A 27,350-nucleotide genomic window follows, 5' to 3' on the forward strand; every position below is an offset into this window, starting at 1 on the left:
CCTGGTGTCACTAATTTTTCAGTGTTCCTTCATCTGTTCACTTTTTTTTTTTTTTTTTGATACACAGGTTTGTTTGTTCGTTTGTTTTGTTTTCCTCCTTTGCGCAGCCAGTTGTGCAGGACAGTCAGAAGCCAAAGTCTCATTACAGCTGCTCCGGGTCTGTCGTTTGCCTTCCAATTGCGTTCAATAAACAGGGTGAATCCGAATTGAGCCGTGTCTGCTCCTGTGTGCATGCCAAGGTCCGGGGGCAGCCGAGCAGTGCCCAGCCCAGGGCAAACCAGCAGCCTAATAAGCCTGGGGACTCGGGGGGGGGGGGGGGGGTCACCCTGCTTTCTGTGGGTCCCTGCCGGCAATAGCTATGGGAAGGGTCGTTTCCTCACCCTCCTAACAAAATCTCCATCTAACATCAGCAGTACCGCACAGTTGCCAGTCCTTTAGTGCCTGCTGCCTTGCTGAAGATATTCGCATCTGAGGTAAGGCTGAAATATCACAAGCCTCCAGCTGTGCAGCTTTTTGGAGGGCTGGAAAGGGGGTATAATTTGCAAACCTGACTAAATTTAGCTCGTCTCCTTCTATGGGCAGCAGCGAGCGACAGACGGCCGGACGAGCTCCACCAGCACCCGCTCCTGCCTCATCCCCAGGGAGCTGCCAGCCCGAGGGGATGGGGCACAGCGGGAATGCCCTGCAGCACAGCACAGACAGGATGCTCACACCACCAGCTCTACAGGGCAGCTCTTGGTTGTGATATTTTTTTTTAAGGTGAATGTTCTCCCCTCCGCAGCGCAGGTGCGGCTGGACAGGAGCGCAGCAGAGCAGTGCTGCAGGTGCCCAGCTCAGCTTCCCTGCGCACGGCATTCGCCAGGAAAGGCTGGGTGACTTTCCTGGTTTAGCAGGAAGCTTTGTAGCGCAGAGGGCAGCGCTGGCGCCGGGCAGGGCTGTGGGAGCGGGCTGGCCATAGCCAGTGCTCATCCTCTGCTGCAGTTGGTTGGAAAAAAAAAAAGGAAGGAATGGGATTTTATGATGCAGGAGAAAATAGTTGGCAGCTGTGTTCACTGCAGTCTGACTTTCCAAATTCCTCCCATCTTTATCTGGCGCTTGCCCACAGCAAGAGCAGCATGGGGAAAGTGGGGTCAGGCCTCTGACACTGGAGAGCCACCTACTCAAGAAGTTCGAAATCATATAAGAAATAAGCAAAAGGTTACTAAGGAGCAGTGTCTGGCAGTTTGTAACTGAGGTAGCACGCTCCCAGGAAGGGAGGGGCTCACAGAAGCATCATGCCTTTTTAAAGCAAAGAAATTGGGTTGTGGGCTCCCTCTTCTAACCTGGTTACACAGATAAAAATGCCCAATTGCTGCCTCTGACCCTATCGTGCTGCCCTGTAAGGATCCCCTGCACCAAGGTGATAAAGAAAGCAGCTAGGAAAGGATTGAAAAGCAGCAAATGGTATAATCGAGAAACCCCCTCATTTTCTTGACCTTATGCTCTCTACATGCACAGGGGAAAAAAAAAAATGTCATTTGCTTGACCTGTGCCCCTGTGCCTGTAAGTTTTTAATTTACTAATGGTTTCCCAGGGACCTCAGAGGGCTGTCGGGGCACAGTCTTGATGGCTCATACATCATCTTCTCTGGGCAGGTGAGTAAAAAGACCCAGATGACAACATGTGTGTGACTTATTCAAGTGCTGGTGACATGCCACGTGAGATTAAATTTATCCTCCATAACTACATTATTGTGTCATCACCTGGAAAAAAACACACATTCCTTCTCCTAAAAACCTCTTCCTGGCAAATAATGAGTTACTCCCTAGTTAAAATAATAAGTTAAAAAAAGCTACAAGTAGATGTGCAAGTAGAGACCTAGGAGCAAACTGATGCCTCATCTTTCTGAAGCTGCATTTGGTGTCAACAACTCAAACATTTCTTTTTCCTCTGGACGAGAAGGAAGATAGTTGCACATACTTGGGCATGTATTGGGTACAACATGCGAGAGAACAGCACTGTTCCCAAGTTACCAGAACAATCATGTTTCAAGAACTTGGCTTCTAAGAGCAGACAGAAATAATTTTCCCCCTGATGAGCAAGCAGGGGGCACATTATTTCCTTTAAAACAACTATAAACACTTAGGTCCTTGTTTCCCCCTAAAGCCCTATCCTTTCCTTCCAATACCCTTGCTCTGTTTAAATGAGGATCTTCCCCATCTACAAAAAGGTAAGACAATTTTCAAAGCCCAGCCTTTGGCCACAGGCATTAACTGTGCAAGACCGGACTGCTCCAAAGTGTAACAGGGACATCCTTCACAGCAAGTGCACACAGTGCTCTTGAGGTAGCAGCACTTGCTCAGTTCTATTTTCTACCATGCTGCCCTGAGGTGGCATTCATAGAGTTGTGCAGGTTGAGAAATTGAGTCTTTGGGGAGAGAAAAAAAAAATCAGGTAAGGCTGCTCAGCTGCCTGTCAGTTACTGCACTCGTACCGTTATACTGCAGTGATTCCACTTACATACTCTTCACTGTAGAACTCTCATTTGTTCTTAAATCTCATGAGGAGGTGGTGGTTAGACACAATAGAACAGATAAATGAGAAAAGTATAATGACTGAACAGGTAAGTAGGAAATGAAAACAGCAAGTTGGACTTTGCAATAGTTAGGTTAATATGCAACTGAAGAACAAAAAAGTTGGAAACTTGTATCTTTGGAAATTAGAAACAAGATAGGGCCTTCAATGGGCAAAGGGCAAAGCCAGCCTGTTCATTACTTCGCAACAAGGATAAACAAATACCTGTTACTAACACAAGCGTTTTCAACTCAGGCCAACAGATTATACTTTGTGGAGAGGAAGAATTTTATCCTTGTGAGAAAAAAAATCCAGAAAGAGCACGGTCCTGTGCTCACCAAATCTGGGTTTACATGGAGGTACTCCTCCACAGGCCAAGCAACTTAGGAACCCATTTGTGAAGGTGTGATGACTTAGGCAGGCTTTTATTCCACATTACCCACACATTGGCACAACCAGCATGGCCACATGTGTGACAGCTCCAGCTGGAATTCCAAACAGGGGCCTCTGATTAAGCCTCTGATCTGACTTCCATGACATTTCACAAACTGGAATCCAGAGCGTGGAAGCTAAACGATGCCTCAGCTGGCCCTTACCTGCCTTACTACCCAGTTCCTTGGAGGAATAGTGAAGACTTCCTCTCCTCCATCTCTACCTTGCTCAAGTATAAATCCAACCTTCCTGCTGATTTGGCCTTTGCATCCTTAGACATCTCTTCTGCTCCACTGCTGCACTCAGAAATGTGTCTTGCACATGTTCAGACCTCCACCTGGCCCTTGAGTGCCCTCAGCCCCCTCCACATGCTTTCAACAGAGAGCCCAAGTTATCTGCCAACTGGCACCATGGTGTGGCAGCCACCAGGCCAGAACAGAACTGTAGCCTTTGCAAGCGCAGACGTTAGCTCATCTCCTCCTTGCAGCTGCCTGTTTTGTCAAATGTGTTTGTCATGGGTTAACATGTTATTTAGGAAGCTATGGTAAAATAATGACCAACCCTCAACGTTAGGGTAAGCAAGACATTTATTTATCAAAATAATTTGCAGAAGTTAAAACAGAAGTTACACAAGTGGCTATAACAAAGGCACATGTTCGTTCCCTTCCCAAAGAAACCATAATTGACATCTTAAAAAAAAAAAATAAAAAAAAGGTATTTTAGGGCTTCCACAGGAAGATTTTAAACAATTTTGGCAGTTTCTACCATTGATCACAAAAAAAAAAATAGCTGAAAATGTGAAATGCTTGTTTCCTTAATTCTTTATCAGAAGCTAAAGCTACAAACATGAAATTTTCATGCAAGTTACATTGTAGAACGTAGTAAAATTCACTCAAAGAACATGAAGGACTTGAACAAGGACTTGAAAGTCAGTATAAAGGATGGGTATGTATAAATGGTATCTTTCTAAGAACTGGTGTCAGACATACCCTTGTCCTGTAAGGCTGCAGGCTATTTGCACATTAAAATACACATTCTGCATTGGAACCTGACGATTCTTCTAGGACCTTGAAGACACCCATTTTTTCCTTTTTAACTGTTTCGGAAGCTTTCATTTGATCTAGGATAAAAAAAAAAGATGAATAGTAATAGAAAATCATCTGCAATCTTCTATTCAAGTATGACAATGCAGAGAGAAAAAAATTATCTGTCAGGGAGAAGCAACACTTTTTTGTTTTAACTGGATTTGAAAGGCAAGTTCCTTGTTTCATGACGCTTATCTATAAACAGTTGTCAACTAGAAGATTGTACTTGGAGGTTATTTCTCAGCCCCTTAAACAAACAAGCACCACAGCCAACATCTCTGACTAGATCTGAATGAAGATAAGTGGCTTTAAGTATCCATTCTGTCTTTCTCAAGAAGGAAGAAAAAAAAAATCACCCACAAAAAAGGGGAAAAAATAGGAAATAAAGGCAAAAAAGGGTAAACCTAGAGATGGAAGTCATTGGAGAAAAAAAAAAAAAAAAAAAAAAAAACACACACACACACACACACACACACACACACAGAAAGCTATAGCCCTGCTAGCTATGTTCTTTTGAAAAATTAGCAGGTCTGCATCTTGTTTTCAAGCTTTTGCAGTCACTATCTTGCCATCCCAGTGAATATTAAAACAAACAAAGAAAAAAAGTATTGGGTTTCTGTCAAACTTATTTATGGTTTACAGGGACAGGAGGCGGTATTTCAATTTCTAAAGCATTCACTGCAGCTAGTTATAGTAAAGTCAGGACGCAATGCTAGACTAGTATCTTTTACAACAGTTTTAATACACTGATTCTTGTTATAAAGAAAATATGAATAAACAACCATTATAAAATGTGCTACACACACACTAATACAATAATGGTGTGGCAGTTTTCTCCACATAAAGACTCTAATGACTCTAAAGGTTCTAGTAAAGTACATTTGATATAAAATATGATTTAAGTATCAAAGAGAAAAAAAAGGATGAAAATTGTAACTTACCAATAAGATCACTTCTATCCAAGAGCAACTCTAGATCTTTATCACTGATAACTTTTTCTTTAGATCCTTTAACCTCTCTGTTGAAGAAGAAATAATCTCTTAATACAGATAAGAGCCTGTTACAGTAATATTGCACAGAAGTTTTCTGCACAGCAGAATCTCTAGGACATTCTTTCCACTATTAAGACCCACATACCACTTTGCTAGACAACAAAGCCATCTCTTAATAGTTATTTGCAAGCTGCAAGTTATAAATCTGTGGTTTAAGAAAAATGAAAATCTGCATACCTCTCATAGTCTCTGGATTTCAGTAATTCTAATAATTCCTGAGAGTCCAAGCAGCTCTTTGATTGTGCCAGACCAGATTTACCACCTTTAAACTGATCTGTGTGGGGAGAAGGGGGAAAAAAAAAGTATACAGAGGCAGAAATATTAATAAATTCTCTGTAACACCACTACAATGCTGGATGCACAGAGAGAAATTATCTATTCTTGCACATCCAGACTAACTCCTTTAACTAGTGTAACATTTCACTCTTTCAGATCTCAGCTAAACACAACTTAAGTTTTTAGGCTAAATGGTTAAAAAGGTGCATGAAGAGTTTACATGCAGGCCTTCCACTTTCCTAGCTGTTGTATGCAGAGGAGCTGATCGAAACACCACTTCAACATGCAGGCACGTGCACACACAGAGCAGAAAAGCCATTAGTTCTACTTACAGTAAAAATATTGCAAATAAAGTTAGATGGTGGATGTTGGAGATTGCTCCTTTTATAATGTAGGCTGGTTGAAACAAAGTAAGCAGCATTAACCATTAGAGGATAGGAAATATGGGAAAAACACATTGTTGCTTTGTAGAACATACCTCAATTTAATAGTTTAGGCAGACATGAACACACCCAACATGGGCCGGTTTCTTTAAGAAATCATACCAGCATCTATCTACACACAAACATGGATGTCTGCCCAAATATCCAAGAACTAATACAAGATTATTACCTAAAGATGAAGAGGAACAAAGCCAAGCTCTGCCATGCATGTTCCAAGGTGACAGGCAAGTCTTAAGAGTGTCCTCTGCTCAGACACTTCTCTTTTTATCAACACATTAAGTGTGTTAATTTTATTAGTGAGTTTTCATCATGTCCTTTCCTCACAAATTTCAGTTCCCAAGTATTTCTACTGTACTCGCCCTGTATAGTCAGACAACACTGGAAGGCCTGATTCAGGCACATGGGCTTTGATACATCTCTTCCTCATACACTCCAAATTTTTGGTCCTTTCAGTTATTCAGGATTACACAAACCGCTACACCAACTTCACAGAGAGTTACACAATGGACTAAGGGCTCTTGGAGGGAACCTCCACTTAGGCTGCAGGAGCTCTTAATATTCAACTTATAGCAAAACTGTAGGCATGACCCTTGCCACTTCACTTTCTTTCTGTATACTGACTAGTTCTAGTTCCCATTATGTCATTTATTGTTTGAGTCCATTCTGTTTTTTGTGCTGATCTTTCCACTTCAGTTTTATCTTCAAATTAGCTCTTAAGCAAATTCATAGAAATTCATGCGCCTTCTACTTAAAATGGTAATTAAAGCCTCAGGGAAAAGAAACAAACAAAAAACCCACACACGTTAATTTATAGGAAGTCACACCAAGATAGCAGTGTTAAACATACTACAAAGAAAAGGCTAAAACTAGGATAAAGGAAGAAAAGATCAGCCAACCTAATTCAAAAAACAGAGGCAATCCACAGTTCAAACTCATGAAATTGTGCGCTATCCATAAGCCAGAGTAACATTTTATGTGCCCTCAAAATGCATACATTATTTATATATATATATATATATACACACACATATTTAATATGGGTATATTAAGGGAAGTTCCTATATACCTTAACATTTAATATAATGATAACTACTGTCAGAGACCTGTATGAAATTTCTAGGATTACTATATTTAAATGAGTTTAGCACTTGGTAATGCTATAGCAAACTAGTGTTTGAATACAGCAAACAGAACAAGGTATTGGAAGCAGAGACCTTCCTACAGCACCCAACAATAGAATTTTATCTAAAACAAGCAGCTTCGACACCATTGTTTTCTTAAGACTTTAAGCGTGCCCAGCTAGATAATCAATAATGCAACAAGAGCCACCATTGTGCTGCATGCAAAATAAAAAGACTATTGTTCAATTCACTGCTGGTTAGTCAATGGCCCAAAAAGGACTTTTTAAAAAAAAAAAAAAAAAAAAAAACAAAAACATGGTTATCGCTGTATGCAAACTCAGAACAGATGGAGGCAAAATTTTTGCGCCGCAAAAGTTCACGTAGCAGTTCCACAACTCTAGGGTTTGCCATCTGGACCAAGTTAAGTAGAAAGCTCCAGAAAGCAACCTTCAATAGTCTCTACTTGTTTTACCAATGTTAGTAAGCATATGCTCTCTACTAGCACAAGTTTACCAGTATAACTGGAAAGCCTATCTTGAAGCTTTGTATCATGAAACACAGCTCTACTGGCTAAGCATATGGCTTCAAATAAAGAATTGTGACAAAATGTTACTGCTAGCAGTTTAGTATATCCACCTTATCTTCTGCTTCATTCAATTTGATTAAAAATAATAAGAAAAATAAAAGAATAATCAAGTTAGACTTGTCATCTACCTCCATCCTAGACATTTTCCTTCTCTGAAGTCTAAAAATATTTGGGTTGAACAAATTGTCACTTTGCCATCAAACCACTTAAAAGCCCAGAACTTTGTCCTCTGACAGCCTGGCTTCATTTCTCCCACCTCCCTCACTCCAGGTGGGCTCATTGGGCTATCATCCCTTTTTTCTGCCTACAAATAAGACATGCTAATTCCCAAGGTACTATAAGCCCTTCTCTCCTTCATTTCCTGAAGGATGATCTGTAACATGTTGAAGAATGCAAGTAAGGAAGTGATACTATATAGCTGCTTGTTGGAGAGATGAAGCTATTAGTATTTAAGAAGAAACATTAAATAGTCTCAAACAGAATTCTCTCTTGAGATTTAAAGTAGATTTTTTTTAAAAAAAAAAACAGGAAGTTATAAAGAGAAAAATACTAACTTTTGTGTATAATCAGCTTCTCCAGTTTTCTCTTGGCAGCAGCTCTCTCCACAATCTTCTGGTCAATAGTATTTGCTGTCACAAGACGATATACAACTACTGGCTTTGTCTGGCCAATTCTGTGACATCTGTCTTGGGCCTGCAAGTCTGACTGGGGGTTCTGAGTAGATTAAAAAGAGTTAATAATGCAGCTAACCTGGTTTCTTTAAGAATTGTACGACACGGACCATTTTTAATCAGTGAACTCTTGAAGGGTCGGACAGAACGGAAGGGAACAGCAGGGAAGCTATGGTACAACTCGGCTCCACGGCTCCTTGCATTTAGACTAGCCCATGCTGAGCTCTGCTGCTGTAGCTACACAGATGGGGTAACCCAACTAGCTTGGCTGCTTAGGCACTATATGAGGCAGATAAACATCTTCTGCATTACGAATTTGTCTGAGGTTGTTAGCTTCTTTTTGTAGGAGAATGGGAAATAGATGATGGTTTTTTTCAAGGGCCCTTCTTAAAGTTCCTTTAGCTTCCTTGAAAGGAAATAGAGTTGTGCAATCAGCAGAGCTATCTACGACAAGAAAGTGAAAAAGCGTATGTCTACTGACATACCTCTTTCCCATCTGTCACCACACTTGCAAGAGCAGCGGGATCTTAGCTAGCTAAAACCTGGATGGCAACTCATAGGAAGAGACTTGAAGGCCTGGTGCTAACAACCCTGCTGTTGAACTGGGGGAAGTTGCAGACTACCAGCAGCTTTCAAACTTCTGGAGATGCATTTCTTTTTTTTTTTTTTTTCCCCTCATTTTAAGAAGTAATAGAAAAAAACCCTCCTGCTTTTGGTATAATTCAGAAGACAATTAAGTTGGCCCTGCAAAGCAGCTTTAGCTTTGTTTTCAACAAGCTAGGACATTTTCACCCTGGACTGCAGAGATAACTTTTCATTGTAGTAAATTACAGAAGTGCTCTATACTATAATGAGTTACTCGATGATGACAATCAAAACCAGCAAAAGAGAAAGTATTTCATGACGAGCATCATGAGGTAAACACCATCAACATACCCAGTCACTGTCGTAGATGATGACTGTATCTGCTGCAGTTAGGTTAATGCCCAAGCCTCCAGCTCTTGTACTCACTAAGAATAGGAAGACTTCAGGATCAGTATTAAACTGATGCATCTGGAAGAAAATTTATTTATTACAAAACAGCAGGCAGAACAAACAGAAGATAGCAAATGTTTTATTTAAATAAGAATAAAAACCTTAATTTAAAAATGTAAAAAGAACAAGAAATATACAGAGCAAAATATACAGTCAGAGGTCAAATTAAAGAAACATTGTATTCATTTAGGACAGAACAAGACCATAAAGTGAGGCAGTTGTATTTTATTATCTGATGTTTACAGTCAATGAATTGTCCAGAGAGAAGACTATTAAATGACATGTGGTCCAAATCACATGCATCTCCATAAAGTCTACCATCCAATTACATTTTCTTCTCCTGGAGCACATTCCAAGCTGGCAGAGCCTAAACACATACCCACATCTCAACAAAGCAGTAAACTGCCAAAAAAAAAAAAAAAAAAAAAAAAGCAGCCAACTTGACTATTACTTCCAGCTACACTGCATACCTCTTCCTCTTACTTGAAAACCTGTGAAACTCTGGCTTCCTGCTCACCATCTAAGCCTATTTTTACTGTAAGATGCTCTCAACTGCCAGCACAGTTCCTATACCTGGTCTACAATATCAATTAAGTCCTAGCTTGCTTTGACTACCATTCTGCTGTCAGAAAATTGGAATACTACAGTTATTTTTAGAATTTTAACCCCAGCAGTAAGAGAAACCATGACCACTCTGCCAGCCTGACATAGCTACCCAAGTGCCCTACAAAAATCTGCAAACCTCAGCTTCTCTGGGCTTTCCTGGACACCAGCAGCATCTCCACCACTGACAGAAGGTCATAAAGGTGGGAAGAGCCTTGTGACCTAGTGACCTGGAAGTTCTCTCAGCCAGCACTCATGCCATGCAGTAGTAGGTACAGAAGTCAGGGACAGAGGAAAATATTGGGCAGCTAGTGCTACACCCTTGAAGGTTTGCTGCATTTATCCCTTGTTCACATAGTTTGCTGGAGATTCACTTCAGTTATTGTGCAGTGGGTTTGGATTCTTTTTTGTAATAAAGATATTAACACTGTTAGGGCCTGAACATTCTGACTATATTCTTTATTATTTCTTTATATAGATGAACATTTATTAAAATGCTAGCATTCTTCTGAGCTACTCATTCACTCATTCAACATGAAAACTGCAGCTATGCCAAAATTGTTTTAACTATGTACTTAAAAAAAAAAAGGCCAAAATATGTTTAATATGGATACTTTGATGAATGGACAAAGGAAGCCCTAGCTTACCTGCTTCCTCATAAAAGATAATATGTACAATTTGTAAACAAAGAACAAATCAAAGCCATGCCTCACCATCTACTAGACAGGCAGGTTTGCATGCAAGTGCTCGCTACTGTTTTACATCTGGCATAGTCTTGGACACATTGCACATTTTCCATTTCTCATTTATCCCTTGGGCCGGCTGTGCTTCCTAAGAATCTTTCTAGCTGTGTGCATGACGAACCTGCCTGCATTCAGGTTTCATTCTCTGTCTAAATAATCTCCTCTAGCTTCAAAGCACTTGATAGGCTGCAAAAGCTGACACCCAAGCGAGCTGAAGAACAGCACTGCCTTATTCCTCCAAAGTTCCTCCTTCCTTTGCTGGACACAGATGCTTGCTTCAGACTAACAGAAATGCAAGAACAAAGGCCTACACAAGACCAAACCCATGTGCTCTCTTAGACTAAAATTACAGATACTGGTATACTACTACCATACTACTACTACACTAGATAGAATAGACTTCCTAGAAAATAGTCTATCTGGAATTAAATGGGCAGTATGCTACTACAGGTGCACCATCATATCCTGGATTCTGGAAACAATATGGGCAGGAGAAAAACTGGGATTAGCATCTGTTACAATCTGGATATATTATGCATGTCACATCTGGGCCACAGAGCACGTGAGTAGTCATCAATCTAGGCAGACTGCAAGATATTGGTTAATCACACACTTCACCACTTTAGGATTTTTGAGCAGTAGCTATTAAAGCAGCAACAAGGACATCAGTTCACATGCATGGCTTTTGCACATTCAAGACTAAATGCTGTGCAGAACTGTACCCAATGTCACAGGAACTGGCAGAAATTTTCCTGAACAGACTCAAAGGGTATGGGCATCCACTTACATTTTCTTCTCTCTCCGAATAGGACATAGAGCCATCTAATCGACTAAATTTGAAGTCTCGCAGATAGCAGTAATCCATCAAAATGTCCAACATCATTGTCATTTGTGAGAATACCAAGACCTACAGAACCAGGAAAATTCCTTAGCATCTTTGTTTTTGTTGTAAGGAGACAGTTATGCTAGAAAAAACACCAAACAAAAAACCCTATTACCCTTACAAATTTACCTTATGACCTCTCTTTTTCAGCTCTGGAAGCATCCGGTCCAAGAGTAGAAACTTGCCTGAATTCTTTACTAGATCTTCATCCACCTTAGGAAAATGTGGCAGGGGAAAAGAAGGCAAGTCGCATATTTGAAGGAAGGATTCAGAGATTTTTAATCATTTAAAAGCAACAACAAAAGGTGGCAATGTACCATTTTTAAAAGCTGGAGACAACACTTGTTTTAACAAAATATACTGACACAGTTTAATCAAGATTAGGTTTAAACAAACCAATCATTTTATATACCCAAGTGTTTTAAAAAATAAATTAGTTTTAATGACATTTCTGAAAGGAGAAGCCTGAGGATTTTTAATTTTTCAGTAATAGAACAGCATAGCTGTTTCCTTCCCAGCTTTCAGCAATGGTAACTAGTGTGCAAGGTTTCCATCTACTGGGAAAAAATAGTGCTTGCTGAACAAGATATTCAAGGGGCAAAAATTGATAAAGCAAATTCTTAATATTCTCTTAGACGCCTCTCTTGTTTAAGACAATTTTTACAACTAATCTGCCCACACATACACCTGCTTAAAGTTTCAAATAAAGATTTCATTGCACTGCTGGAATTCAACTGGGAGGACTTTCCTTAATACATTGACAAGGCAATCCTTCACTGTTGTCAATTTGGCCTATTGCTTCTAATGTCTAGGCTAATTCTCCTGGTAATGCTTTACAAATACATACCTTGAACTGCTGTGTAGCAGGGTCCAGTGGGTATTCAATAAGATAGGGGTGATTACAGCATTTTCTCAGTAGCATCATAATATTCTGCAGTTTAAGGTTCACCTCTGAATCCAAGGGAATGCTCACTTCTACCACTGGCCTTGAAAAGACATGTCATATTATTATAGAAAGGTGGCACTTTTTATGTTACAGATACTGCAAAAGGAAAATAAAAGTCAAGCAACAAATTCACATGGAGTGCCAAATTTCCTCAAAATCCTTCACAGTTAGCAGGGTTGTTACTAGTCCAACAAGAAGATTTTTTTCCACCATCAGTTTAAGATAGGAAAGGGTATCAAATAGCAAGCAGAAGTCAAAAAACAAATATAAAGCAACAAAAACAACTTGTGCAAGTCACCTACAAGAAAAGGGGATAAAAGCAAGTCCCTCTACCAACAAATGGTCAGAGTTCCTGCAGAACAACTCATACACCATTCAAAAAAATCAACGCCCTACCCGATTCTGCAGACAGACCTATGTTATGCAGGCACCTATGTTGCAATTAAATACAGCCATCACTGTCATCTGACTCAGTCCCCAGTCTAGGGCAGTCTTAAAAGCAGCCGGTATCAAGTTTGCTCTCTAACAGTTCTGGTTTCAGGGCCTAATGCTATCATTAAAAACAATCAAAGGTCCCTACTAAATAATTGCATATTAGTAAATAATCAAAAATTATTTTCTCTTATCACAACCAAACTTCATACAATTCAGGAACAAACATTTCCTTTAGTTCCGATCCTCATCATTAACTACACATCCAGCAGCTAGTGCAGTGGTCCGGGCCTTCCAGGCCCCAAACCAACCTTTACTCTATCAGTAACCAGAAATTATGCTGCAGCTACTAGGAGGAGATTCAACACGGCGAAAGCTCTTCAGCTCTAGCACAAACTCTTGTTCTTGAAACAGAACTTCTCTAAACTGTGACTTTAATCTAGCAAGGCACCTCCTCATCAAAAACAGCCACACAGTTTTCACTGCTCTCATTTCAGCCACATGTACAGCTTGCAGGATTCTACAGCAAGTGCAGCTCTTCAGCTTTTCCAGATCTAAGCACTCTCTTCAACTTAAGGGATCCATGCACACCATTAAAGTAGCAGAAACATATTTTGTTTCAGTTCTTGTAAAAATCTTGTAAAATCAAGTAGGATAAAAAATTTTCTTCAGCCTTGAAGCTTAAACAGTTTTCCTTACGCCCAAAAGACATCCAAACAATTTAAGAGATGAAAATGGACTACATACAAAACCCTACACGAGCATGACTCTTCAGGTCTTGCAGTCCTCCAAAATCAAGTGCTGATCAAAAGCTGAGCTTTTTTTGGTCCACTTGCTGCTGAGCAAGTGGACCAAAACCTGTCACCAAACCAACAATAACCTTGCTAAACATTTGGGTTCCAGGACTCACCTTAAGCCTCTTCATCCCTTCAAAATTCAGCAAGGAAACTACTTCTGCCTCTCCTCCAGACTGGAGATCAAACTTTTCTTCAAGTATTCCAGAGATACCCACCCCAAACTTAAGAGCTAACTGTAATTAGCACACCAGCATTACCCCTTGTCTTGTCTTTTGAGTCACTAAAAGACACAGCCAACTGTTAAGAGACAAACAGTTTACCTGAACCTTGCCATATGCAGCAACAACTTAAGCTCTTCAGCTTTCTGTCCTCACTGCTAACCCTATCCCAGGGCCTTAAGATATTACCAAGAACTTCAATCACCAAAGAACTAAGATGAAGCAGTTCTTCCCCTTCAAAGGCCTAGGAAGTCTGTAGCTCCATCATTGTTAATGAGGTAGTGAGTTATGGTGCAAGACAGTCATTGCAATCACAAAATAGCAAATCTTAGGTAAAACCAAAAAAGCAAAGCATCAAGCCACAAGAATAGTGCACTATAAAACACCTGCCATTCCTGATAATTTCTGATAAGCAAAGTTTCAGGGTAAGTTAAAATAAAAGGAATATTTTTGATATTGAAATATACATATTTATTTATTTTTAAAGAGCACCTCTCTCTTTCCACTTCCTCTTGCATTTTGCTGATCAGTTTTTCCAAGTCATCGGCTGAATCATTATGTACTTCACAATAATCAACCAGTTTTCGACTGCGGCGTTTTGGTCGACCTGTAGGACTCAATTCAACTACTTCTTCCTGCAGAAAATGATAATGTTACTATCAGCAGCAGATAGTTTCAGATGAAGTGCCTATACTGATCCAAGGATCCTCAATACTGCAAATGTATTGGATATTAGTAAAACCTGGCCCACAACCTAAAGGCTCACAACAGTAGAATCTGAAAGCTTCTGTCTGATTTTTAAGAGCTGCATGAGTACTTTACTAATTAAAATAAAATAAAAATAAAAAAGAGAAACAGCCAGGCTACTGAAAATTGTCTTTTTTCCCCCTCCTAATTTAAGGCTAGCCAAGAAGCTGTTCTCACTTGCATATTACATAGTTCTCAGTGTGCACACTGACGTCACTTACAATAATTACCACTAAAATAATTAACAAAGGATTAAATCCAAAATTTAAGCAAAAAATGACTTTGGTTATACCAGCAATGAAAAAAATGCCTATTATTTTTGCTCACAATTCCTTAACAGCAAGTAATTTTCTAACATTTATCTCAGTAGATACCTCACTATTGCCAAGCAGTTTCCTAATGGTGCGGTTTACAATGGCAGTATAGAACGTTTCTTGCTTCTTTGCCAGGGGTGCATATACCACAACTTCTCGTTTAGGAGGAACCTCAAGAGCAACATCAGATTTCAGTCTTCTCAGTAAGAAAGGTGTCAGAATCTGAAATGTTGAACATATGCTATAATGACTCAAAGCTAATTCCAAAGCAATAAAATGATCTACTGATACAGCGTTATTTTGCCAATTTAAACTAAGGAACTTAATCATCAGTTTCATATTTCATTTTTTAATATGAACTCATATTTGAAAGGTTTTACACAAATATTGGTAACATATATTTTCAAACAATCCATTCCGTGGCTTTTTAAAAAGTATTTTGAAGTCATTAATAAAGGTGCAGCCATTACTACATGTCAGATTTGAATTCATTTCAAATTCATTAAAGTGACCTCATTTTTATGAAATAGTCTCATTTTGTTTGCCACATTTCTTAAACCATGTTGTTGCAAGGTTAGGCCTTGACAAACTCTTCACTGCAAAGAACAAACTTTTGTCAAGTTATGTCTATGAAATACAATTTCTATCTTCCACCACCAACTTAAAGTGGGAAAACAATAACAAACTGCCCCCTCCCCCTCCCCAAGGAAAAGATTTTGCTTTTGAAAATAGGTAAATTATACAACTAGGTTTTCCACAAGGTTTTATTTCCAATGTCTTCAAGTTACCTACTTCCCTTCAAATTTACCCTTCAACAAGATAAATAGACCAATTTAGTCTCTTGGCAAAAGAGGCAAGGAAGTGCAATTAAGTTTGACTAATCTCAGCTCAGTTCTGAGAACAAAACTGAGTCATTGCTGAAGATGTAGGTCCTTTTCAGCATCTACATATGCTGGCAAGACTGAACTAAGCCCCAAGCCTAAAGAAATCCAAAAGTTCTACAATAAAAGCCATAGACCTAAAGTTAGCTCAAAAAAAACCCAAAATTTCAACACAGTTTATAATGCATAATGTTAGAAACAAATCATGAAAAACAATACAAAGAGTAAGGGAAAACCTGATGCAGCATATGCAAGATGTTTTGCTCCCTTTCTTTAGCAATTATATCTTCGGCAGTTTCTGTAATGCTGGTAATATCAAACCAGGATTCAAAACTATAAAAACAGAATAAGAAAGAAAAAAAAGGAATAGCTTACTTTATGGCTATTATTCTTTGCAACTTAAGTATCCTATCCTACTCTTATCCTGCGATAAAAAAACAAAAATAAACAAAAACCCCACACCCTTTCTCTACGCATAAGATGTTTCTGAAATACATCTGTCTATGCAGAGGTTAAAGTTTTAAACTGATCAAGAAAGTTACAGGTATTAAGGGAAATATTGATTAGGCTCTATTGTGTTCATTATAACCTATATTGTTTTTCAAACATAGACTAAATTCAAAACCTTTTTGATCCTTTTCTTTCACCTGAGCTTTATCTACTGCTTCAGAAAAGCACAGGTCTCCCACGAGACCTGTCCATTAGTCTCATACAGATGTGCCTAATACATTACAGAATCTCAGACATGATTAGATTGCTACATCCTCAGTGCTTGGGGTTAGCTTGGATTTAAGTTTCCACAACCCAAGCATGAGCTGACACTTCCTTTCTGAAGCACTTACAGGTGCAAAGAGGGGAAAACAAAATGCCTCTACAGCACACAAGAAAGTCCCAATGAGTTATAGTCATACTATAAACAATTCTTAAAGTGTTCATACAAGTTTAACACTTAAAGAATCACAGCAACGCCCAAAGAGAAAAATGGGAATAGCTTGTGGCTATTGGAACTTACCTTTTCAAATCATCAAACACATCTGGCAACAGGAAGTTAAGCAAGGACCACAGCTCTGCCAAGTTGTTTTGCAGGGGAGTACCAGTCAAAAGGAGTTTATTGTCTGCATTAAATCGTTTTAGTTCTCTGATAAGACGGCAGTTCATATTTTTAATTCTGTGACCCTCATCCACTATCAGATACTTCCAGAAGCAGTGCTGCAAAACACAGGATATTTCAAGAAATCTTATATTTACTGCATCAAAACATGCACCAGATGAGCAGCACAAATGGTTAAGACTGTATGACGATTTTCATCAGAAAGATGCTATTTAGTGTTGTTTCTCTTTCCCAGACTAGAATAGATTAATCCAAGTTAAAACCTCACATTTCCTTGGTGGCGAATGCATTTAAGAAGTTGAGGTGATTACGGTGCTGTTGCTTTGCTGTACAAGTAAAAATGCATTTTATGAAGTAGAGACACGGGTTTTGCATAAAAATTAGAATGTGAATATTCAGTTAGTGTCTTCAATGCAAACATGCCCAAAAACTAAATTAACGTTGCACAGACCTTTCATGACAATTAACACATTCCAGGATTTCCCTGAATGCACTTTTCCTTAATACTGTTTTAAGGTTATTTTGCAGCTTACACTCTATAAAACACTCTATAAAAATACTCAGAAGTATGGATTCGAAACTTATACCAAAATGTAAACAAGAAAAGGCACTGCATCAGCAATTCTGCTTCTTTGGTAGTCAGTAAATGCTGTACAAAAATATCTCTCCTGAAACAATCACTACAATGTTAATCAGGATATTTATTCACTCAATATAACTTCTACACTACAAAAAGACAGACATGGAGAAAAAAAAAGGAATTATACAAGCAAAGAGGTTTTGTTCTACCTATTAGGAAGTAGTGAAAAGAAAATGTGTTGTAATTATTTGTTTACTTCACTTTGAGCATGAATTGTTCTATTTTAAGAGCTTCTTAAGCATAAAAATCCAGAGCTACTGCTAGCTAGGAAACAGCAAAGTGGATGCCAACATAAGTCCTGCAATATCACATTGGATAAGTAGCAAGCAGTTTTTTACTACATTCGAAAGCATTGCTATTAACAGTGATGAGGCGTTCCAACTGTCACAGGATTTTCAGGAGAACTTAGGTACCTGTAGGGCATTTCTGTCTCGCATGGCTATTTCAAATGAGGTAATGACGACAGGATGAATTTGCAGTGATCCTTGACGCCCATGGATTTTACGAACCAGTTTACGACGTTCCTGTTGAGCTCCATGATACAGCATTATTGGAATCTAAGAGAAAAGAGATTTAGAAGTCAGGTCAGTTAAGCTCACGCTAAACTGTAAAACTAAATGGATAACAGAAGAGCTGATTTATTTACAGGAAGACTGTAAATATACAGTGATAGTTGTATAACTAGACATAGTTTACAGTAATGACATGAACAGTCACAATTAAACTGATGTTCGACATTGGAAAAAAAAAAAACAAGGCAGAGAATTACAGTAAAAATTAAATATTTTGTGCTTTTAGAAAATGAAGGAAAGAAAATTCTTTTTTTTTTTTCTTTTACCTCTGGAGTAAATCTCTTGAATTCAGACATCCAGTTTGGAAGAGTAGACAGGGGACCACATACTAAGAATGGACCTGGGACTCCTCGCTCCACCATCAGTGCTATTGTTGCAATGCATTGGATTGTCTTTCCCAGTCCCATTTCATCAGCTAAAATGCCATTGATACCATTTTCCCAGAGCATCTGGACACACAGAAGAGGATAGGTAAATGCAAAATAGCCAAAACACATTAAGAATAAAAGATTCCTATGGCAACTTTCTTTAATGAGGGCATTTTAACTTAAATGAGAAAGATTTCTTCATGGCCAAAGTACATACAAGACACATGTGAGTGTATGTGCTTTTAGCCAGTTAAGTATTAGAGGGAAACATAAGAATAACATAATACCAAAACAGCACATCAACAGCAAGTACAGTTCATACTATCCAAGTTTTAATGCCAGTTCCAAATAATTCCCCTTAACTCCTTCCCAAACCAAATTATTGCATTTGTGATGTTTGAGTTACACCTATTCAAGTAGCTGCTTGGCACAACCACTTTAGTATAGGTAAAAGGTACAATTAATGAGCAGTCCAGCCAGCTGCTCTGGCAAAATATCAACCTACTAACCATAAATAAGGAAATAAGGATCTTACACCCTATGGTCCAGCTACGTAACCAGGTTTGCCCTGCTCCCTCCCCGCCCCACCAAAAAAAATTACTTGAGATGAGCTTAAGCCTGGTAAAAGAGGATACATCCACTTGTAGGAGGGGAGGACTAAAAAATAAATAAATAAAAGGAGAGGGAAACCACGGGATTGGTAGCAGAATGTAAATTAGCTCTGCTTGGATTCTACAGTTAAAAAGGAAAGCGGTTCTAATTTGTCTGGAATGCAAAGACAGGAAGATAGTAATAATACATACATGGGCAGTTTAAAAACAAATTTCTTTGCCTTTTGCTTTCAAATGCTAAACACAAAACATTGATGCCAATAGCCATAGATTCCAAAAGGCAATGAAAACGTTTTATCCATGTCAGACTTGCAAGGTAACAAGTCTTTAAAGACACACAGTGCTAGGTATTCAAATCTTCCAAGGGAGGAAAATAGGAAGACTCAAAATAAGTATGCATAGATCTAACACTATCGAAAAGTTCTGTAAAGGAGGGTTGAGAATACAGTTGAGTTGAACAAGAAAAGAGATGTAGATAGGGAAGATAAAGAAAGCCTTTATAAAACAAAATATCCTCCCCACCCTGTAAATTTGCATCTGCTTCTTGATGACTTTGTTTCATAATACCAAATTCTTATATTAGGAGAAAACATAATGAACTGCCTGTTTTTTCTTCATCTCCTCCGTATTAGCTATGAACAGATTCCTGGTGGTTTCCCCTGTTCATTTCTCTGTCTCCAGACAGTGACTGGAATTAAACACTTAATCCATTGCTCCATACCCTGAGCCACTCCATGCCTTCCACTTGGTACCACCTCATGACGCCTCCAGTAAAAATCTTTGGCTGCTGAAAAGGCACTGGCTGTCCATTAAATTTCCGCACTGGATCGAGGAATTGCTTAGCACTGTGCCGTACAGCTTGACACAATCTATCTTTAATTACACTATTCGAGTCTCCATTTTTTTGCAAGTCTTCTGGACACACGTCGTCAGAAGAGCCTTCATCCTACAGAAGAGAGTTTAGAGAATACATAACAAGTAGCATACACATCAAAGCGCAGCTAACACACTTCTAGAAGGAGCACTACAAGCACATGATGCACTTTTGGCCAAGTTGCAGCAGTTATTTACTGTGCAATGAAGTATGCCAGACCCCGACACAGAGACTTTTTTGAACAACTCTCAACTCAAGAGTAGAATCTCTTTTCAGGAATGATACTGCCATATAGCAAATATCAATGTGCAAATTCTCGATGCTTCATGAGACTTCTAATTTAGGATTTCAGTATGTAGCAGAAAGCTGTTTATTTACAGAAAAAGTTTAAAGATACGCTCTTAAGTATAAAAAGCCTTTTCTTCCTAGGAATTAACACATTCAAGCTGCAATAACGTGCCAACATACCTGATTTTCCACTTTACTTTTTTTTGCCACTGATAAGATTTCCTGAAAACAAAGAGAAAAAAAATACTTATGTGCATTTGAACCTTAAAGGCCATTATAATTTGCATTTCAGGAAAACCATGAGATACTAATTAAAAAATCTGGACATACTACAAGTGACTTTCCATACCACATCATGAATCAGACAAGTGACTATACAAGGCCACAAATCAGCAAACACACTACAAGTAGAAAAAGTATCTTCTGGCGAACTTCAGAACTTCTTTCACTCACACACACACGCAAAAGTGCAGGTCTTGAAAGACTTTTTGTTATGTAGATCTTTGTTGCAAGACATGTCTCTTATAATCACATATAAAATTTTACTGCTCCAAGAAATGCAGATGTGTCAGCAGTGAACCGTCTCACTAGACAAAAATAGTGTTACAAAAAAAAATGGACTAAACAAGTCCATTTACAATTATGGCCTACCTCTTTGGACATAATTTCTGAGATGTTATATGTTCCATCTTCTCTCCCTCGCTTCTTTTTTGCAGCTGTAGGATAATATTTAAGATTATACAGCACATCAAATGTTAAGGAAATTGAAAAGAAGAAGAGTGGCTGCAAATTCCAATACATTACCTGATTTCTCTTCTTTGTTATCAGCTGAATTCTGACCCTAGGAAATACATGGAGGGAAGATGCAGTTACTCCCAGGCTGTTATCTTTGAAAGCTTTTTGAAACATCTCACAATTAAACAGTTTATAAAATCATAGCAGAAATAATTTCTACTTCTGAAGGAAAACAAACAAACAAACAAACAAACCTCACAACAAATGACATTTATTTCATCAAATCAAAATAAGCCAGAAAAGGTCTCCTTAAAGAGACAAACATGCTATGATTTTTTAAGTCCTTCTCATAGTCTTATTATGGTTAACACTAGATACAGTATATAGATAGATTAGAAATTATATAGTTTTTCAACTTACAGCTTGTTTAGTTTACCAGATGATCAAAATCAACATGGTGATTTGTGAGAATTTTATTTAGAAAGAGTTTCGATGAAGTAATCTTACCTTGGCAGATTTTAACAACATCTCTCTCTTTTTTTCTAACTTCTCTTTTCTTTTCTGCTCCTAAAAAACACATTTCTTATCTTTAAGGAACACCCACAAGAGAACTATCTTTTATGGAAATAACAGGTTACATTGTTCAAATAGAGTTGTGCATACTCCACGGACTTTATTTGTTTCTGCAATACCACTAAAAGCCTTCATTCTGACATTGTTAAAAACATAAAGCAAGACCTGGTCAAAGACATTATTATTCCTCTGAATTGCTTGTTAGTGAATACTTCAAACACTTTCAGGGAAAGATACCAATTCAGAAAAGCTCTGGCAAAAAAATATTCCCAGTAACACACTACTGAAGAAGATATTTATTGCAGTTAGGTTTTGCGTGTGTGCAACCCCCACCTAATTTCTACATGTTACTGTTTGTGTTCTGCTTAGAAGAGAAAGCAATATAAACAGCCTATAATGCCTTTAAGAAAGAAATGTTTTAATGTCTTGAGAAATCTTAAGATTTTAATTGCATCCACTTTATTTAGTTGCTGAAAGCAATAATATCTTAGAAAAGAACAACAAAAAGTAGATCCTGGTACTTATCAAAAGGAGCAATAAAAGACAATATTGAAACAGGCACTCTATCAATGTAGCAATCATGAGTCTGAGCTGACATTTAAAGCTAGATTAATGTTTCAGAAAAAAGCCCAGGCAGTCTGCCAGTGTCACTTTCCTGATAATATCACGGACTGAACTGCTTTCTGAGATTCCTCAGTGGCCTCTCAAGCCCCAACTCTTGCAGCTTGCTCAGACTGGGACAGTTGAAGCAAAGATTAAGCTAGGTGTGAACTCAGCAGCTCATGGATAAAAAACAAGAACAAAACAACCCACACACATCAAATCATTTTATGAAAGTTCTTATTTAGGAGCAACATTGCCTCAGATCACAGTAAATTAATAAATTGAGTCCTACGTTATCTTTTTGAAGACAGGCTTCATCCAGCCTTTGGCAATGAGCACAACAGGTTGCACCACTCCTACCTGCTAAATCTTGCCTTCTTCTACTGTCCTTCCAGACTTTAGATTTTCTTCAAATTTTGTGCCTTATTTGAAGCATTTTTCCTCTCTCTTGTAGAGAGAAGAAGAGCTGAAAACCTATTGGTGCCATTTTAATGTTATGATTTTTCCATTAGAAGTCATGCTTATAAAATGTACAGGACAAATTCTGAATATTAGGTAAAACACCACTGCATTCCTGTGCAAGGTCTTCAGTAGATTTTTAATTCATTTCAAACAAGTGGACGGCAAAAAAAAAAAAAAAAAAAAAAAACCACACCCACAAACAGAGGTGACAGAGCTATACTTATCTCAAGAATCCCCACTGCAGACAGAAATCCACCCACCTCCTGTTGCTGCTGTTCCATTTTGGTAAGCAAGAACTTGGAATAGATGTTACTTTTTTCAAGCAAGTGTTGAAGCCTCTTGTAACGCATTTCACTTGACTCCCTGTCCCAAGAAGTGCGGGCCTGGCAAGTAGGAAAAGATATTAAGTATCTATGGATGCTTCAATGTTAATCCTTTTAAAATAAGGATTCTTCTACATTCACAAGCACTTCCCTTCCATATACCAATGATCTGTGGGTATAACAACCCATACATATCTCTGAAGTGCTGAGACAAATGCAACTCTGGATTTGCTTGCACATGTAAATAGCAGCTCTGCTGTTTGACAACTTCTACCGCAGCAGAAGAGATTCAAAGGTTCAAGGTATCTAAACTCATATTTATATATTCAGATTAAAAAGCAATTTCAGTTTGACTAAAGCCTGCTAAATTAAGAAGAAACGTATCTAGCAATTTCAGTACACAGTTTCCCAAGTACTGAAAAATACAAAAGTTTCCGAAATACTACAGAGACACCTCCATCCTTTCATCACAAATTTTTATCATGAGCAAGTCATTCAGACAACTACAAAAGTCAGTAGGACTAATTTACAGTGGTCTACTCAAGTTCCAATATGAAAACAGAAGTTTCTGCCACTTTAACTTACAAAACATCTGTGCAGGTCCTTAAAATGAATGTTGTTTTATTTTCTACGAGAGTAACATCTGTAGTAGAATTACAGTAAAACTGCAATTTAGGATTTTCAAATTACTCATTAAAACTCAAATCATGACTCCCCCAAAGGTAAAGTAGTATTTAGCCTCTAGCATTGCCTGGTAGATGGAGATATTGAACAAGTGAAAAGGGGTAAATTAGCATCTTCAAGAGAAACCCTAGAAAAGCAAGATGCAGAGATTTACAAGATGCTTATCTGTGCCACTGCCTTCAGAAGAAACACTGGGGGAAGGGCACATTGAAACGGAAAAGACAGAGAATTTTCTCAAACTAAATAGAGGGGAGGGAAATGGAGTATTATCTGAATAATGACATAGAAAAGGGGAAAACTTGTTCCTCTCTCCCAGAAAACACACCTTTATTTTCACAAAATAACTATCAAGGTCATCCTCACCAAATAGCAGGAGCCACCCTAGCTTTTCACACATTCTTTTAGAAGGAAAAATTCTATCCATTATTTGTGGACTAGATTGTGAGGAGTCACAAGGGCGAAATGTATTTGCTTATGCTTTCCTTGTTTCAGTTTTCTTCCTTCTCATGCAAAGTACCTCAACTCAGTAAGACTGATCTTTTCTGGCAAAGCCAAAAGTGAAACTAACTAAAACTAAGCTACTCCATCCAGCTAATTGCTGTTGCACATGTTTTGCTACACTGGAACACAGATTCCTTCCAATGATTAGTCCATCAGAAGAATTTTTCCTGTGATCAAGAAAATTTCAAAAGAAAAATAGGAAAACTCAGATGTAAAGAGTTTTAACTCCTACAATTCCTCCAGAAAAATGGAACATTGTAATGACCACGTTGTTTGTGTTCAGGCTGTAAGACTTCCTTAAGAGAGTTTCCAAAACCTGCTTATTTCCTGCAACATAAGCAGGAGGTAGACAAGCCCAGCACCAGTTCTTGGGATGATTACACACAACTTTGGTGTGGTGGCATTTAAGCAGCTCCTGTTCCCCTCTGCTTAGCTGTGCTTGTGCAGCTGCTGCCAGGGGCAAGCAGGAGTGGGGATAGGGCAGCAGGCAGGGGTAGCAGCACTCTCTCTGCGGAGGCTTTCTGCACCACAGCACTTCCTCGCTTCGGCTTGGCGAGGCTGCAGACACACTGCAAGGAGAGCAGCAGCTAGTGGTAGCAGCTGCTGGAGCCCCCCTCTGCTACCGGTGTGGGGGGAGAGAACTGGGCGCGTTTCCAGCGCGGACAACAAGGTTGCAGAAGCACCACAAAGGGCGCTAGCAGGGTCCTTGATTGTTTGGTTATTTCTTAACCAAATAGGCAGTGAGGAGTGGAAACAACAAGTTAGGGGGACGCACACGAAGCACAACCAACCCAACGCTGGCTTTTTATAGTTCACGTGAAAATTCAAAGTTCGGTGCCATCACCTTCCAGACGCGCTGAGTAGCGGCACCGGGAGCGACCCCCCTTCCCGAGCCCGGCGGTTTCATCCGTTAGGAGCCGTTAGGGGCGGGGCGGACAGAACCGCCCAGCCTGGCGCTCACCCCTCGCACTGCCCCTCACCTTCTCCAGCATCTGGCGCTCCTGCTCGCGCCCCGCCGCCTCCAGCTGCTGTTCCTCGGCCAGCATGGCCGGCGTGATCACCGCCGCCTCCGCCTGCTCGCCCATCTCCGCGCCCGGCGGCTCTGCAACAGACACGACACCGTTGGCGGCAGCCCCGGCGGCGGGGCCCACCCCACCGCCCTGCCGCCGTCCCGGGAGCGCCATCCCCGAGAGGGGCCCGTGCCCGGGCCCGTGCCGCCGCGCGCCGCCCCTCACCGCCGCTGCTGGCCGCGCTCCGCGCCGGCATCCCCGCGAGCTGCCGCGCGCCCGCCCGCCTCGCGAGACCAAAAACCGCGCGCTGCCGCAGCCGCGCGAGAGCCCGCGGCGCTCTCGCGAGAGAGCCCTCCCACCGCCCCAGCCCGGCCCCTGTACGGCCGCCCACGGCGGCCATCTTGGTTGCTGGCAGGCGGTGCCGTGCCGCGCGCCGCCATTTCCCTCGCGGGCCGCCCTCGGGCGCTGGGACTGCTCTGAGCCCTGAGGCAACGAAGCGAGATCGCGCGGCCTGGAGGGCCCTGGCTCTGCCCCGGCCAGCACCCCTTTGCCGACTGCTCTCCAGGGTGTCCCTGCTCCCTGTGGGATGCGGAGCCTTGTGCCACCCCAGCACCTCGGCTGCCCGTGGCGGTTGTGTGTGGGGCTGGAGCACCCTCCCCTGCCTGTGCGCGCCCTCTGGCCAAACCCCGTGCCTCTCCTTGCTGCCTCGAGCTCTCCGAGCCTCCTGCAGCAGCGGTGCCCCGGGCAGGCCCGGTGGCACAGATCTGTGCGTGGGCTTCCCTGGCCCCGTGCCCCTGTCACCGGGAGCAGCACCGGCACTGGGCCTCTGTGCAGAGTGCGAGCAGACCCAGGGCTCATCCATCGTCTGCCTTTGCGCCAGGACCAGAACCTGCGCTCCAACGTGTGCGGCTGGGCCGCAAGAGGGCAGAGGGACACTTGGAAGTGAAGCAAGCGCTAAACCTCCCTCCACGCATGGAAAGGCTTGCTTTCCCAAAACAGCGTACCTGAAAGTAAATATTTCTGGTGTCCAGAAAACAAACACTTTGACTTAATCTAAACAACCCATGCTGTCAAAACACATTTGGGCTCATCTTGTCACCTCACATCTATTAAAAATGCTGTGCTGGTTTTTTGTACCTGGCTGTCAAACACATTGCTATTTTAAACTCTCACTGCACATGTAGGAACCAGAACTCCTGGCTCTGGAAAGAGACCTGGGAAGAGAGGAGGGGGAGAAAAGGAGCAGCAGCAGGACAAGCAAGTCCTGTGGTACGGGAGGCTGAGGGCATTCTTCTCATTCCCAGAGCCTCACAGGCTGATTCTGGATCTTGTAACATGCTTTAAGGAAAAGTGACTCAGTTTGGCAAGACGTAGTTTGGAGCCTAACATGAGGTGGTTGTGCATCTATGTGCATGATGTTCCTGAATAGGAACATTACCAACCTCCTAATATAGATATTTTAATACCTTTGTGGCAACTGAATGCAGCTTTTTCAAGTCTTTCTTCTGTTTCACTCCCTACTGATCTCAAGGCATCACAATAAATAAAGAAGAAAGCCTCTTACTTTGTCAGACATCTTTCATTCTGTAAGATACTAACGTGCTTTCCAAGTGGCACGGAGTAGAGACTACAACTGAAAGCTGCCAACATCTGAGCTAGAATATGATGGTGGCTCCCAGGGCCACTTCTAGGCAGGAAGCAAGGAAAAAGGTGCAACTAGACCTTCAAGGGTGTAGTATAGTTTTTTTTTTCCCCATTAGTCTATAAAAGTGAGCAGAAAAAAAACAACATGGTAATTAGTTAGATACTTCTGGTGTTGTTCAGATGCCCCAATCCCACAGCACTGGCTGCAGTGAAAGAGCTGTTTTAAAGCAGACCTCTCAAAAATGAGCCCCAAGTAAATGCTACAAGATAACCATTTGCGGCTGGAGCCTCTTGCATACCTACCACAGTATGTTTTTTGCATGCCACAGATGGACACTTATAAGGGGAGAATGCAAAAGATTTATGTCCAGTCAGTAGACAAGTGCACTTAGGCTGGCTTAGCGCACGTGAGCAAGGCAGTGTCGACAAATACCCTCCTCCAGAGCCAGCTATCAGTGTGCAATGAGTAAAGGCTGCTTGTCACTGCTCCCTTGCTCCTGAAATTTTAATGATCTAACAAGGGGAATTGGGGA

The 27,350-nt window shown here is 40.4% G+C and overlaps 1 protein-coding gene across 2 annotated transcripts; it reads right to left on the bottom strand.

Annotated features, from left to right (window-relative positions):
- Positions 1-3,554: 3,554 nt before the first annotated feature.
- Positions 3,555-25,468, bottom strand: HELLS (helicase, lymphoid specific). Of its 2 annotated transcripts, XM_088531406.1 has the most exons (22): positions 25,399-25,468; positions 25,144-25,265; positions 22,916-23,038; positions 21,525-21,584; positions 21,087-21,123; positions 20,934-20,998; positions 20,463-20,504; positions 19,842-20,066; positions 18,408-18,590; positions 17,983-18,126; positions 16,831-17,027; positions 16,055-16,151; positions 14,998-15,159; positions 14,369-14,511; positions 12,331-12,469; positions 11,613-11,696; positions 11,388-11,507; positions 9,156-9,272; positions 8,103-8,262; positions 5,300-5,396; positions 5,012-5,088; positions 3,555-4,105 (listed from the first exon to the last, which is right to left on the bottom strand). In XM_088531406.1, the coding sequence occupies exons 1-22, from the start codon at positions 25,427-25,429 to the stop codon at positions 4,008-4,010; spliced, it is 2,523 nt and encodes an 840-aa protein (XP_088387532.1). In that variant the 5' UTR covers positions 25,430-25,468; the 3' UTR covers positions 3,555-4,007. The 2 variants fall into 2 exon arrangements, with proteins under 2 accessions (XP_088387532.1, XP_088387533.1); XM_088531407.1 differs by lacking the exons at positions 3,555-4,105; positions 5,012-5,088; positions 5,300-5,396 and adding an exon at positions 5,491-5,794.
- Positions 25,469-27,350: the final 1,882 nt, after the last annotated feature.

This window comes from Tinamus guttatus, unplaced genomic scaffold (assembly GCF_059628265.1).
Source record: "Tinamus guttatus ecotype Peru unplaced genomic scaffold, ASM5962826v1 Tinamus_guttatus_pri_ptg000416l, whole genome shotgun sequence".
Taxonomy (NCBI): Eukaryota; Metazoa; Chordata; class Aves; order Tinamiformes; family Tinamidae; genus Tinamus; species Tinamus guttatus.

Bases quoted from the DNA above. Each gene is read 5' to 3' on its own strand.
- HELLS (XM_088531406.1), bottom strand. From the start codon at position 25,429: ATGCCGGCGCGGAGCGCGGCCAGCAGCGGCG. The intron at 15,160-16,054 runs GTTTTCCCTTAC...TCAACATTTCAG, and splicing joins TCTTGCATATGCTGCATCAG to ATTCTGACACCTTTCTTACT. The intron at 5,089-5,299 runs GTATGCAGATTT...CTTCTTCAACAG, and splicing joins AAATCCAGAGACTATGAGAG to AGAGGTTAAAGGATCTAAAG.